The following is a 16,035-nucleotide window of genomic DNA, read 5'->3' on the forward strand; positions in this document are numbered from 1 at the left end:
AAAAATAAAGGAAACTGTAACTTAATTATTTTGTTTCATTTATCCTAATAGATTTTCACAGCATTTTTCACTATTCAAAAAAAAAAAAAAAAAAAAAAAAAAAAAAAAAAATTACCAAGTTGTTACCAAGATTCTAATCTTTCTTTTCCTGTGGTGTAAAGGAAGACCACGGATGAGAAATTTACAACTTGCACACAGATAGAAGGAACATCTTTTAGGTGAGGCGGCAACGTCTTTGCCACCAAGGCATGACGATGGAGAAAACAGTGCTTCACTATAATATCTGGTACCTTCTTCTTTAACAGAGAAGCAAAACCAGACCTCTTTCCGATCATGGCTGGGGCACCATCTGTACATACTGACCTTAACTTCGCCCATTTTATTTGATGCTTATAAAAAAAAATTAGCCTAAAGTCGCAATACATCATCTGCTTTCGTCGTTGTTTGCAATGGCTCACAGAAGAGGAATTCGTCTTTAATATCACCATCCTTGATGTACCGAGCATATACAATCAGCTGACTCATGTTGGAAACATCCGTTGATTCGTCCAATTTTAAACTAATGCGGATTGGACCATCTTTAATCTCCTGAACAATCTGGTCTAAGATGTCACAGCTCATATCAGCAACTCGCAATGCAATGACATCATTGGACAGAGGTACGTCCTTTATCTTCTTGGCTGCCTCTGTTCCCAAGACCAGTCCTACTATCCGAATGGCGCATGGCTTAATTAGGTTTTCCGGGAGCTGAATGTGAAGCCTTCACTTTTATGCACTGGTATACCACCTCGTAGGAAGCTCGTAGAAGTGGTTTTTGCATTGGCTCGAATCCAAGCTGGGGTAGTGTAGCCTACACCTTTGGTGTTTGCAATTGCAAGATCCTACTCACTGCGCCATCTTTGCAAGTATGTTGCAAGGGCAGTAGTGAAACTGGTCGTGCGGTTCGTGGGTTTATTAATCGGTAGGTTATGCGTACAGAGGAGGCAGGTCAAGTACCCAAGAGGTCTACAGAGCCACTGCCCGTGGGCGAAGGTGCTAGGTGCTGTAAGCACACATACATAAAGAGAGCTTTCTTAGATCTATGAATGGGGTCCTTGTAGTGGGGAGCGTCTGGGGGTCGGGCACGCAGCGCTCCACCCTTGCACTAGTTCTTAGTCCTATGTCTAATACACTAACACTATGCCACAGTTAGGAGAGTCAATGTATCACAAACTTGTTACAGCCGTGAGTATTTATCATACCTTGAATTAGTACCGGCGATACTAAACACTGAATGGAAAGGGGGTGGGGTGGATTCATTCGTCAAGCCGAATGATGAAGTGAAGCAACTGGTCCTATTTTGTAATTCTTCGTTGGCTGCATGTTTCCACTCCAAGCTCACCCAGACTATTCAGTGCAGAACGAATTCGTGGTGGTGATATAATGATATACCGGCTAGGTTGTATTCCAGCTCCAGCAGTTTTGACTTCTTCCAGCTTTGTCTATCGACTAATCCATGTGGTTCTTCTCTCCTCCTCCACACCTGACGCTTCGGAGTTTCGAAGTTTTGAAGTTTAAAGTTTCAGAGTTTCTAAGTTTTGGAATTTGAAGCTTCAGAGTTTCAAGCTTCAAAATCCACAAGTCGATAATACTTTTCCAAAGCATTCGGTTCTCTCGAACTGTAATTGATTAATTAATCAGCCGTTTATCATATATATATATATATATATATATATATATATATATAAATTTTTATATATATATATATGTATATATATATGTATATATATACATATATATATGCACACGTACATATATATATATATATATATATATATATATTAATACGCTTGTAACTATCTATCTAAGTGTGTCACGCGGTGACGTCACGGCAACAGAGACGACTTATTAGCCGAGAGCGGTGACGTTACGTCAAAAAGGAGACGACTGATTGGCTTCCAACTAAGCGACAGTGGTTAGGTCACGGCAACGGAGCCGATTTATTGGCCGAGAGCGGTGACGTCACGTCGCTTCAGCGTGACCGACATGACGTCACGGTGCAAAGGAATCAAAGTAGTTTTATTCTGGCTAAAGACAGACGATTTTATTCACATATTTATCACATTCTTCCTATAAATGAAATAATAAAAATGACATTTATTTAAAGCTTAACGTGTGACGTCATGTCGCGTTGCTTTCTGAGCTCCTGACAGAACCTCACCAAAATAAGTAGACAAATAGATAAATAGATAAATAAATAACTAAATAACTAAACAGTATTCAAACGTCTATACAAGTTTAATCATAGATTACATGAAGATCATCAATCGTCTATAAATGTTTATTGTGACATGACATAAGCGATTCAAATTTTTTATTGCCTTTATGATTGACCTAACTAGAAAGAAAAAAGAGAGAGAGAGAGAGAGAGAGAGAGAGAGAGAGAGAGAGAGAGAGAGAGAGAGAGAGAGAGAGAGAGAGAGAGAGAGAGAGAGAGAGAGAGAGAGAGAGAGAGAGAGAGAGAGAGAGAGAGAGAGAGAGAGAGAGAGAGAGAGAATTTGACGACTACGCGGGAGACTTTGACGACTCTTTTTGGAGACTGAAGACTCCTTCGGGAGATGTTGAAGACTCCTTCGTAATACTTCAACGTTGAATAACCGCGGAGACGACTTATTGGCAGAGAGCGGTGACGTCACGTCGCTTCAGCGCGTCCGACACGACGTTACGGTGCAAAGGAATCGAAGTAGTTTTATTCTGGATAAAGACAGAAGATTTTATTCACCTATTTATCACATTCTTTCGATATATGAAATAAAAAAGGCATTTATTCAAAGCTTAACGTGTGACTTCATGTGGCGCTGCTTTCTAAGCTCCTGACAGAACCTCACGAAAATAAGTAGATAAATAAATAAATAGATAAAGAAATAAATATACAGTATTCAAACGTCTATACAAGTTTAATCATAGGTTACATGAAGATAATCAAACGTCTGTAAATGTTTATTGTGACATGACATAAAGTATTCAAACTTTTTATTGCCTTTATGATTGACCTAACGAGAAAGAGAAGTAGAGAGAGAGAGAGAGAGAGAGAGAGAGAGAGAGAGAGAGAGAGAGAGAGAGAGAGAGAGAGAGAGAGAGAGAGAGAGAGAGAGAGAGAGAGAGAGAGAGAGAGAGAGAGAGAGAGAGAGAGAGAGAGAGACACACACACACACGACGGGACTACTTGATGACAGCGTCGGGAGACTTTGACGACTCCTTTTGGAGACTGAAGACTCCTTCGGAACATTTTGAAGACTCCTTCATTATACTTCAAAGTTGAATAACCGTGGAATTTCCACGGGTCCTATGTGACATGACATAAACGATTAAAAAATGTATTGCCTTTATGATTGACCTAACGAGAAAGAGAAAGAGAGAGAGAGAGAGAGAGAGAGAGAGAGAGAGAGAGAGAGAGAGAGAGAGAGAGAGAGAGAGAGAGAGAGAGAGAGAGAGAGAGAGAGAGAGAGAGAGAGAGAGAGAGAGAGAGAGAGAGAGAGAGAGAGAGAGAGAGAGAGAGAGAGAGAGAGAGAGAGAGAGAGAGAGAGAGAGAGAGAGAGAGAGAGAGAGAGAGAGAGAGAGAGAGAGAGAGAGAGAGAGAGAGAGAGAGAGAGAGAGAGAGAGAGAGAGAGAGAGAGGTTGGTTGCAACGTTAAGGCAATAAACCCTATTCCCAACACATCTTCGTTTGCCCCTCCCCACCCAATTTCTCATATAAATATATATATATATATATATATTTTATATATTGTATATATATATATATATATATATATATATATATATACATATTGTATATATATACATATATATAGGTATATATATACATTTATATATATACATATATATGTATATATATATTTGTATATATACATATATATATGTATATATATGTATATATATATATATATATATATATATATATATATATATATATATATATATATATATATATATGCTGGTCCATTGTGATAAGTTGATGAAGGTGGAAAAAGAAGTCACGGGTCTAGTTCCGAGTTCCCGATTTTGTTCCTGACCGGTTTCGCTCTATGCGAAACCGGTCAGAAATAAACTCAGGAACTCGGAACTAGACCCGTGACTTCTTTTTTCACCATCAAATATGTATATATATATATATATATATATATATATATATATATATACATACACACATATACATATATACATGCACATACATATGCATATACATACATACATATATATATATATATATATATCACATAATTTCCGACAGTTGTCCCAGGACTCGAACCGAGGACTTGTACGTTAGCAAGTCGACGCTTCTACCAACCAGATATATATATATATATATATATATATATATATATATATATATATATATATATATATATGTATATATGTATATACAGTATATGTATATATATATGTATGTATACATATACATATATATATATATATATATATATATATACATATATATACATATTCAACCACTTTTTTTTTATTTTTTTTTTATTCTATGTTATCACGAACGAGACATATACAGAAACTGATACGAAGTGAAGCCAAGGGCTCGAACCTCAGCTCAGACGTATCAAAGTAACAATGAATAACCAATGTGCCATCAAGAGAGATAGAAGTTAAGTACAATTTCATGTATTTGTATGCTCGAAACCACATACATATACACGAATTTTGTGCTCAACCCATCCCCGCTATGATGGTACAATGGTAGTATGTGCGCGTGGGGAAGTGTTATTCACACACACTGAATGGTCCCCAGTGCAGATCTTAATTTTTTTTTCAACCACATCATTTTTTTTTTATTTCCATGTCATCAGGAACGAGACTGAGAATGTGCTCGTCGGAGACATATACGAAAGCTGATACGAAGTGAAACCAAGGGCTCGAACCTCAGCTCAGACGTATCAATGTAACAGTGACTAACCAATGCCCACATACTACCATTATGCCATCATATCGGGGATGAGTTGAGCACAAAATTCGTGTATATGTATGTGGCTCGAGCATACAAATATAAGAAATTGTACTCAACTTATACCTCTCTTGAGAGCGTAATGGTTCTTGAATTTGTGTATTGTTTTTGCACACACCACATTTTCATCTAACTTGTTCCAAACGTCTATTACCCTTTGGGGAAAGCTGTTCTTTTTCAGGTCTCTTCCATAAATGTCTTTCTTGTTTTTCTTTCCGTGTCCTCTTCTATCTCTGCCATTCCATTTTATTAGATCCTCCAATCTTGGTCTTATCAAAGTGACCAGTATTGTCTTCACCATTTCGTCGTCTAGGAATGTAAATGGCACTTCGATTGTTCCTATTAAATTATAAGTTCCTCCATTATTATTTTTTTTATGTTTCTCAGGGGACATATTATTCGTAATAATGACTCCCAGGTCCTACTCATTTTCTACCTTATAATTTCTTCCTCTCCCAATTGATATGATCCTACTATTTTGTTTTTGCTTCTTCCAAATTCCATTATACTACACTTCTTGATATCAAATTCCATCTCCCACTTTCTACTCCATTCCCACATTTATTGAGATCACTCTCCAGCGACTCACAATCTTCTACAGTGTTCACTTTTTCAAAAATTTTGCATCGTCCGCAAAGAAGCACATATAACTTTCAAATCCTTTATCCATATCATTAACATATATAACAAACATTATTGGGGTCAGAACTGTTCCTTGTGGAACTCCACTAATCACTTCATCCCAATTAGAGCGTTTGCCTCTTATCACCACTCTAATTTTTCCTTCATGCAAGAAGTCTTCCATCCACTTCAGTAATTTGCCCTGTATTCCTCCTGCAGTTTATAAATTATTTAGTAATTTCTTATGTGGTACCTTATCAAAAGCTTTTTTTAGGTCTAGTAATGCATTATCAGCCCATTCATCTCTTTCTGTTATTACATCTATTAGCCTTGAATAGAAACACATTAACTTTGTGACGCATGATCGTCCTTGTCTGAATTCAAATTGCCTTGGATTTAGTATGTTTTTTTTTTTTTCAAATGCCTTACCCATCTAATATTGATCATTCTTTCACAAATTTTAGCTATCGCACTTGTTAGAGAGGCCGGTCTATAGTTAGTAGGGTTTTCCTTGTTTCCCTCTTTATATATTGGTACTATATTTGCTCTTTTCCAATCTTCTGGAACTTTTCCTTCTTTCAATGAACTACTTATTAGACTATGTATTTTGGCTGTTAGTTCGTTCCTGCATTCTCTCAAAATCTAGCTTGCCATTTCATCTGGTCCATACAATTTTCTGACATCGATATTACTCAAGTGATTCATTATTTCTTTCCTTGTTATTTCTATCTCTTTCATAGGAGGGACTTCCTCCTCTCACTCGACATCTCTAGGTTGTATGTTCTCCCTCGTAAACACCGATTTAAAATGCTTGTTCATAATTTCTGCCATATCTATTTCCTCTGTGTATTTAACTCCTTGTCTTAGTTTCTGTAATTCTTGTTTGTTTTTCAGTTTGTTGTTTACAAATCTGTAAAATAGTTTTGGTTGATCTTTACATTTTTCTATGACATCTTTTTCGTATTTTCTCTTTTCTTCTCTGCACACTTATACTTATTGATTTCTATAACTAGTATATATTTTCCATTTTTCAGGTCTTTTGTCTTTCTTCCATTTTATCCAAGCTTTATCCCTTTTGTCTTTTAACTCACTACATTTTTTTTTGTCGTACCAGCACTTTACATATCCTATTTCTTGTTTTTATCTTGGAACATGCTTTTCCACTATTTCTTTATAATTTTTTGTCAAAATGTTCCATTTCTGTTGTTTACTCCTTGTGTATCCTTTCCTAGTCTGTTTTTTGAAAGAATTCTCTTAATTTATATAAAAAAAAATTCATACATCAATCTTCCCTTTCTGTATTGTTGTTTTTTCATGTATTTTTCCTCATTTAGTTCCAGTTCAACCAATATGTGGGCACATTTACTTATTAGTGTCTTATATTCAATCTTGTCCACTATTTGGGGTTCTGGTGAGATTATTAGGTCTAGTCTCGATGGTTCTTCCTCATTTCTATACCTAGTATTCTCTTGTATCCATTGCATCATTGTATGTTTTACCTCTCTGTTTCTAATCCAATAATTATATGCACCATATCCTACACTGTTGGTTGGTAGTGGGCCTTTCAATTTTGTCTCTACAATTCCCATTATGTCCGGTTCTTTTTCCTTCAGATAAAATCATTCATTTCGTTCAAGCTTGTTATTAAGCCACCTATGTTTTTGTAAGACACTATTAATTTTCTTCTACTTCCATCGTGTTTTCTGTTTCCTTTCCGTTTTTCTCTGCTACGAACTATTTCCTAACTTTCATATCCACTACTCTCCAATAAGATCTCTCATTTTCAGACTCTTTTCTTTTCTCGTTTTTCCCCTTAGCTTCTAGTCTTTTTGTTTTCTTATCCTCTCTTTTCTTTTTGCTTATTTCTCTTTTATCCATAATTGTTTATATTGATCGCTTTCTGCTAGTTTCTCTGTTTTTGATAAGATATTCTCTGCTGTCGTTTGTGAGCTGAATTTAATCTTAATTGGCCTGGTCTTTTTTTGTATTGTATTTCCCTAGTCTATATATTTCTTCAATTTTTTTCCCTGTTTCTTCTCCATCCTCTTGAACTACTTCTAATACCTTGTTTACCTTTTCCTTCTCCTCTTTTACTCATGTGGTCCTATTTAGATTATGCTTTTCTTCCATCCCTAATATAATTATAATTATACATTTCTTTTTGTCACTTAAGTCTCTTACTTTATTCTACTTTTCTCTCATCACTTTAATAACTGTGTCCTTGGTTTGTTCTTTCATTTCTTGTATTACTATATCTCTAAATACAATGTTGTTCTCTTGGACTTTTTTCCAACCCTGTGCTTCTTTTGCTATGGGCTCTTTATTCTCGTTATTATTATTCTTTAATTCCTTATTCTCATATTCTACTTCTTTTAACTGCTTCTTTAATTCCTCTATTTCTTTAGTTAGGTTTTGATTCTCCTTTTTCAATTCTTCTAGTTTATCAACTCTTTGGGTAACTAGTGTTAATTGCTTAAACCTAACCTCCATGCTTCGTTCATTTATTTTAGTTTCGCATATATATATATATATATATATATATATATATATATATATATATGTATATATATATATATTCATTTATTTATATGTTTATTTATTTACTTTTTCATTATATATATATATATATATATATATATGTATATATGTATATCTATTTATTTTATGTATATTATATTATTCGTGAGTTTTCCCATTTATTTTCTATTACATAATTTAATTTCACATTACTTTCTTTTTGTGTTATTTTTATGTATTCATCTATCTTTTCATTTTTTAGTATATCATTGTACCTAATTGCTATGTGTTATGCATGAATGGTTGAGTGGTGGCATGCATAAAAGTACCCCGTGTGTAGGTTTCTACATCTAATCAAGTACTTCTGTATACATAGGCTTGGATACATAAAGGAACGGACACTTCCGGACGCCGTCTTGTTAAGGTAGTCCCTGGTATTACGCAGAGACACAACAGATTGGCAATAAATCTACGTAGGATTTTAATGGACCTGCATTGTGCGGAAGAGGAATATTTTTTTGTGTGTCAAACCAAACTTTAGAAATTTGTGGGAGAAAAATTAATATGTAGAAATAGTTTATCATCGAGAAATTCTCAAAGACAATCCAGAGCGTCTTCAACATTTCCAAGGAAACAGGATCTGTTTGACAGACACTTCACACGTGGATACCCAACTGAGGGACATCTCTGTCGGAAATTATCTTGTTAGTAAGATCAGCTGATCACTTATAAGCCTATGAACGTCTTTAACTAGCGTAAAATGATAAGGCATACTACATGTCTGAGGTCTGAATGAACAAGAGTTTTCTAGTTTTACAAATCTAATGAAATAACTAATTCTTTTGTCAAGGAGTGACCAAAGAGGGTTATAAAAAAATGAAAAAAGTCACTTAAGTTAGATAACACAAAAGAGAGATATTTAGAAGAACGTGAACCAGAGGAAAATGTGTGATGAAATAAACTAGTAAGGAATATGAAAGTGACGAATTAAGAAGAAAGTTGCTTTTGTACCCGTAACAGCTTTTCTCTGGTGGAACTTAATTTTATTCTGGCATCTGCTTAGCTATTTTATTTATCTCCGTGTGATCTTCACGGAGGAGAATGTGTTACCGTTCTTTATTGTATTCTGTATAGACCATTTCTTTTTGTTCCGGTTGCCACCAGATTATTCAAGCCATTATCATGACATTCCCCAGTAGTGAAAGGGTTAATAAAAGTTATTGCACGTAAAATCAAACCATCTTACTTAGTTCAGGGAATCGACCCTAGCCCTTTACAACAACATCAAGTTCTATCTTACTCAAATGTCTAAACGATTTTATAAACCTAAGTAACCCATTCATAGAAAGGTTTCAAGTACTTTTGATTAACATCTTTAAAATGGTTACATAATTGGTTCATTCATTGATTTATTTATCTATAAAGAAACCAACAACGTTAATCCGCATGTGTCCTGTGAGATGGATGTCAAATATAATCATATCTCTGTCGTTTTAAAATCTACCAGCACACTCAAGTTCATATGGAAGTAAACCCCCTTAAGGTGACTTTCGATCACTGGACCAGGTGGAAAATCTCTATCAGCTTTAACTACATTTTCTTTTTTTCAGTGCCTCTAAGGTACGTGTACAATGCTGACATTTAAGCTAGATCTACTCTAGCTAAATAATGTAAATATCAGAAATGAGGAATTTGAGGTGGATGTGTGGGGTGACGAGGTTGGATTGGATAAAGAATGATAGGATCCGTGGTACTATGAAAGTAGTGAAGGCGTCGGCGAAAGCGCAGGAAAAGAGATTACATTGGTTTGTTCATGTGAAGAGAAGAGATGACGACTACGTGGGAAGGAGAGTGATGAAGATGGAGGTACAGGACAGACGCAGGCGAAGGAGACTCAAGCTGCGCTGGAAGGACAGACTGAGAGAGGACCTTAAGGAGAAACAACTGGAGGAGGAGCAGGTGATGGACTGAAACCAGTGGAAATGAATAACAAGGAACGGCGACCCCATATGAGAATGAGAAACGTAAACAGGAAAAGAAAAAGAAGAAGAAATAATGTAAACATCAGAGTGGTGTAACTGGACTTAGTCTTCTATCTTGGTAAAGTTGTTGTACACAAATTAGCACTGTAATGGGCACGAGGTGAAGAGCATGTACCGCGACTGCTCTAGATCTATTTCCTGACTTAAATAGATTTTGTACATTCTGAGTAATATGACGTCCAAGGTAAAATGGGATTGTGATCAGTCAATGTTATTGATACAGGAATATGAAAAGTTTCCAGAATTGTGGAATGTGTCGTTGATGTAGTACCGTAATAAAGAAAAAAAGTCAAGTGTTATAAGATATATAGTAAAGACATTGAATATTCCTGACTCAGAGTCACACGAAACTGGCACAATCTATGTTCCCAAATAAATAGTGAAATGAAGAAAATAAGAGAGGTAAATTGGCATGAATATATTGTCTTTTGATTGTAGGGTCACTTTTTCCAGCAAATATTCATAATCTTCAGCACACGCACATAGAAAATTATCATAGGATATTGCGTCGTCATCAACAGTTTCCCTCAACAAATTTGTATGTGCTCGCTTTTTATTTCATCTGGCCATCCATTTTTTGAACCACACACTTTTCTTTCTCTTCTTTTTCTTTAAATCCTTCACTATGACTAATGTTGCTGCTGCAGCAACTAGGTGCCTGGCCCGTAACATCTCCCCACACACACACAAATCTCAAGTCTGAAACTTCCTCGTCAAACGAGCTCTAGTGTACATTAACACTAGAGGAATCTCGTTAAATTTGATCTACGACTGTTCTATCAAAGCTCTAGGGAGAGTATATTTCATGAAATGTACACAAATTTTGATTAGTCTCGCTACACAAGGCCAAGTCTAGTTAGATTTCAATCTACAGTGTATACGCACCAGGACAGTTGACAACTGGTGGCTACTCCCATCACTATAAGACAGTGATAGAAACAGTCCCATATTAATACAACACGGACACCGGCCCAACTTTGATACATAACGGAGGTTCCAAGGACCACTGCTACCTAATTTGGAACTGTGTGTTTCACTCACTGAAACTCAAAGCAACATTTAATATAGTAATTTATCTATTAAATCATTTAATTGTCTACACAATTACTTATTATTCTTTAAATTATTGTCTTCATTTATTCATTTATATTATTAACCTTGTCAGTAACGAGTATTATATTCATTTCAATTCTGACCCCATTTAGTTTGTGTGGTTCATCTACATGGTACCCCAACGTGGCGAGAGGGGATTCATTTGTCCTTTTAATTCAAGTGACAACATATTTGCTTGATATCTCAAAATGATTTTATTTGACACGAGGGAGGCTCCTCCCCCTTTAAGAGCCAAGAACTGACGACTGGGGAAGGGCACACGAAAAGTAAAAGCCCCATTAAATCGTAAAACGTAGGGAGGCGGCATCGGAGGAATTGGTCGTTCTAGTCGCAGAAGCAAGATGAAGAACTACCGAGGATAGACACGGAAATTGCTGAAGTGACGAGCGAGTAAAAGACATGCTGACGAAATCAAGATAATAGGAAAAGTAAGTCAGGTGGACATAAAATATGAAAATAGATAAATAAATAGATAACTCATTAGGTAAACAAATGGAAAAATAAATAAACAAAGGAAGAATATGTATATATATATGTGTGTATATATACAGTATATGTATATATATGATATATATGTATATATATATATATGTATATATATATATATATATATATATATATATATATATATACTGTATATATATATATATATAGAGAGAGAGAGAGAGAGAGAGAGAGAGAGAGAGAGAGAGAGAGAGAGAGAGAGAGAGAGAGAGAGAGAGAGAGAGAGAGAGAGAGAGAGAGAGAGAGAGAGAGAGAGAGAGAGAGAGAGAGAGAGAGAGAGAGAGAGAGAGAGAGAGAGAGAGAGAGAGAGAGAGAGAGAGAGAGAGAGAGAGAGAGAGAGAGAGAGAGAGAGAGGGAGAGAGACAGAGAGACAGGCAGACAGACAGACAGACAGATAGACAGAGAAAGAGAGATACGAGTACAAGCAGTGCAAGATAAGCATAATGTAGTGAAAAGGAAGTGAAAAAAAACATATAATCAGAAGAAAAAAAGTTGGTGTTACTCTATGGAAGGAGCAGGGCCGTGTAGAATGAGATGCTTAGTGTCCTCTGTGTGATGGTTGTATGTGAAGCAGTTTTAACCTATAACCTGGTCAGTTCTGTGTTTATGCTGTTTGGTGTTGCTTAGTATCAACTGCATACAAGTTTCGCATTCGCTTAGTTGTTGAATCGAGTCCCGCACTCATCTCCGAGTTGCGTTGGGGTCTTGCGGAACTTCTATGACTGCATTCCATTCCACTGTACCGGCCTCCTTTTCGCCTCTTTTGCATAATGCCATTTTACAACCACAAACTTCTCTTCATTTACCATTTCTATAGCCCTTGGGAATCTCCTATACCTCCTCTTTATTTTCCCATTCCTCCATTTTTTACATCTTTTCTCCATATATGTGGTCATATATATATATATATATATATATACATATATATATACATATATATATACATATATATGTATATATATATATATTTACACACACACACACACACACACACACACACACACACACACACACACACACACACACACATATATATATATATATATATATATATGTATATATATATATATATATATATATATATATATATATACATACATATACCAAGGCTTTTTCCCCCTTACAAGGGAGGTAGCCAAAAAGGAAAAGGCATAAAATCATTCCCACCCATTCCATTCCTGAATACACTTAACACCCCTCCACCCTCCCTCTTATCTTAGCACCACCGGGATGACGGGTCATCCCTGCACCTTGTCCACTGCCCTGGGTCAGAATCAGTGTCGCATATGTGTATATGTATATATATATATATATATATATATATATATATATATATATATATATATATATGTACATACACGCATATACATACACATATACATACACTCATACACACACACACACACACACACACACACACACACACACACACACACACACACACACACACACACACACACACACACACACAAATATATATATATATATATATATATATATATATATGTTTGTGTGACTTATATATATATATATATATATATATATATATATATATATATATATATATGTATATATGTATGTATGTCAGGTCAGGGTATGTCCCTGCTACTGGTAAAATGTAACCCGGTACAACCTGCCGCATGGGTAGATGGGACCCAGCCCAGTAAGGCAACTCATCTAGGAGAAGGAAAACTCTGACCCCAAACCTCCACTGCCTTGTGGATTGCCCACCAAGGGAAGTGCTTCGGGAGTAAACCCTGAGGAAAAATCCGGAGATGGAGTCCCTAAGGCGGTTCGATGCTGACCTCAGTAACGTTCCGGCAACTCCTGCGACACTGTTGGTGCTCAAAATGTACCAGTTCTTGCTGTTCCTTTGGAACCATCTTCAGTGTGGAGAGAGGGGATCTGTTGCATGGGCAACTGCTTATCTTCCATAATCTTTTGCCCAGGCTTGCGCCCTGGAGAGGTCACTCCAGCTTCGCCTCACAGCGTTGAACCAACACGGGAAGCAGCAGTTACCGGTTATAAGTCACAATGTTCGATTGGCGTAGAATGTGGCGCCATGGGCTGCTTCCGACGGTGGGAAAGATCCTCGGATCTTACTGGACAACTACCGCCCGCCTATAGCTGGGCAGCCCCCAGTCAATAAGGTGTTGTCCCGCCACAGCCTGCCTTCCTCATTGGGTGCTTGGGGATTAGGATCAAACCGACAACCAGGATGCAAAACCCGCACCAGGCAAGAACTCAAGAAACTCAAAGAACAGGTGCCCAGTCCTAAAACTGGGAAGCTGGAACGTCCGAACGATGACACCCGGACTGTCCGAAGACCTTCAAGGCATCAGTGATGCGAGAAAAACAGCTGTCATCAGCAGCGAGCTGCTGAGACTACAGGTAGACATAGTAGCTTTACAAGAGACTCGCATTGCCGACAGCGGAACCCTCAAGGAGAAGGAATTCACTTTCTTCTGGCATGGGAAGAGTGCAGAGGATCGAAGTGAGCATGGAGTTGGATTCACTGTCAGGAACACTTTGCTGAGTATGGTCGAACCAGGAGACAAGGGATCTGAACGCCTGATGATACTCCGCCTCCACACCTCCGAAGGTCCTGTCACTCTCGTCAGCGCCTACGCTCCCACTCTGACATCCACAGCAGAAGCAAAGGACGAGTTTTACATCAACATCAGCAACATCGTGAAGAACATACCCCCCAAGGAACATGTCATCATCCTGGGAGACTTCAACGCTCGAGTGGGTGCCGACCATGACTCCTGGCCTTCCTGTCTTGGATATTTTGGAATTGGCAAGATCAACGACAACGGGCAGCGCCTGCTGGAGTTTTGCTCCTACAACAGTCTCTGCGTGACCAACTCCTTCTTCCAGACCAAGCCTCAACACAGGGTGTCATGGTGTCACCCTCGCTCAAAGCACTGGCATCAGCTGGACTTGATCCTGATCCGTCGTAGCAATATTAAGCTCATACAGATTACCCGCACCTACCACAGCGCAGACTGCGACACCGACCACTCTCTCGTCTGCTGCAAGATCAGGTTACAACCTAAGAAGCTTCACAAGTGTAAGCAGAAAGGCAAACCTCGCATGAACACCATGGGTATGCATCTCCCTGAGAAAGTCGAAGAGTTCGCCAAGTCCCTTCAAAAGGCTCTGTCCGTCGAACACCAGCACTGCTCTGCAGCTGAGAAGTGGAACCACCTCCGCGATACCATTCAGAAAACAGCCCTTGCAACCTTTGGGAAGAAAACCTCCAAGAACAACGACTGGTTTGACGCTAAGTTCAGTGAGATGTCCCCTGTTATTGATGCAAAGCGTGCTGCCCTTGCTGAATACAAGCGCTCTCCCAACGAGAAAACCTTGCAAGCACTCAGAGCAGTAAGAAGCAAAGTGCAACAAACTGCAAGACGTTGTGCAAATGAATACTGGCAACAGCTCAGCGATTCCATTCAGTTTGCAGCTGTTTCGGGTAACATCAGAGGAATTTATGAAGGCATCAAGACAGCTCTAGGCCCACCACAGAGCAAAACAGCTCCCCTCAAGACTACCAGTGGGGAAGTGATCACCGACAAGGGCAAGCAGATGGACAGATGGGTGGAGCACTACTCTGAGCTCTACTCCAGAGAGAACCCCGTTGCCCCCTCAGCCCTGGATGCCATTGAGCCCCTGGCTATCATGGAAGAACTAGATGCTGAACCAACCATTGCGGAACTCTACAAAGCAATCGACAGCCTAGCAAGCGGCAAAGCACCTGGCAATGATGGTATTCCCCCTGATCTCATCAAGTGCTGTAAAAACACTCTACTGCAGCCCCTCCATGACGTCTTATGCCAGTGTTGGAAAGAGGGAGCCGTGCCGCAAGACATGAGAGATGCCAAGATTGTCACCCTCTACAATTAGTGAAAGGAGTGATTGTAACAACTACAGAGGCATCTCGCTGTTGAGTATTGTTGGGAAACTCTACGCCCGCGTCGTGCTTGTGCGTCTCCAGAAATTCGCTGGGCGCGTCTACCCTGAGTCTCAGTGTGGCTTCCGAACAGAACGGTCCACAGTGGACATGATGTTCTCTCTTCGTCAACTTCAGGAGAAATGCAGGGAACAACGCAAGCCCCTCTACATAGCCTTTATAGATCTGACTAAGGCCTTTGACCTGGTCAGCAGGGAAGGGCTGTTCGACATCCTTCCAAAGATCGGTTGCCCTCCAAAATTCCACAGTCTCATTAGATCCTTTCAC

The 16,035-nt window shown here is 38.2% G+C and overlaps 2 protein-coding genes across 2 annotated transcripts; one reads left to right on the plus strand and one right to left on the minus strand.

Annotated features, from left to right (window-relative positions):
- Positions 1-408: 408 nt before the first annotated feature.
- On the minus strand, positions 409-13,675 carry LOC143019845 (protein FAM200C-like). The gene is made up of 2 exons (XM_076175825.1): positions 13,598-13,675; positions 409-747 (listed from the first exon to the last, which is right to left on the minus strand). Exons 1-2 carry the CDS (start codon positions 13,673-13,675, stop codon positions 409-411), a joined length of 417 nt encoding a protein of 138 aa, XP_076031940.1.
- Positions 13,676-14,096: 421 nt separating this feature from the next.
- On the plus strand, positions 14,097-15,701 carry LOC143019846 (uncharacterized). Its single transcript, XM_076175826.1, has 2 exons — positions 14,097-14,483; positions 14,598-15,701. Exons 1-2 carry the CDS (start codon positions 14,097-14,099, stop codon positions 15,699-15,701), a joined length of 1,491 nt encoding a protein of 496 aa, XP_076031941.1.
- Positions 15,702-16,035: the final 334 nt, after the last annotated feature.

The sequence above is a fragment of the Oratosquilla oratoria genome, chromosome 38 (genome assembly GCF_046742065.1).
Source record: "Oratosquilla oratoria isolate Oo_2021 chromosome 38, ASM4674206v1, whole genome shotgun sequence".
In the NCBI taxonomy this organism is placed as follows: domain Eukaryota; kingdom Metazoa; phylum Arthropoda; class Malacostraca; order Stomatopoda; family Squillidae; genus Oratosquilla; species Oratosquilla oratoria.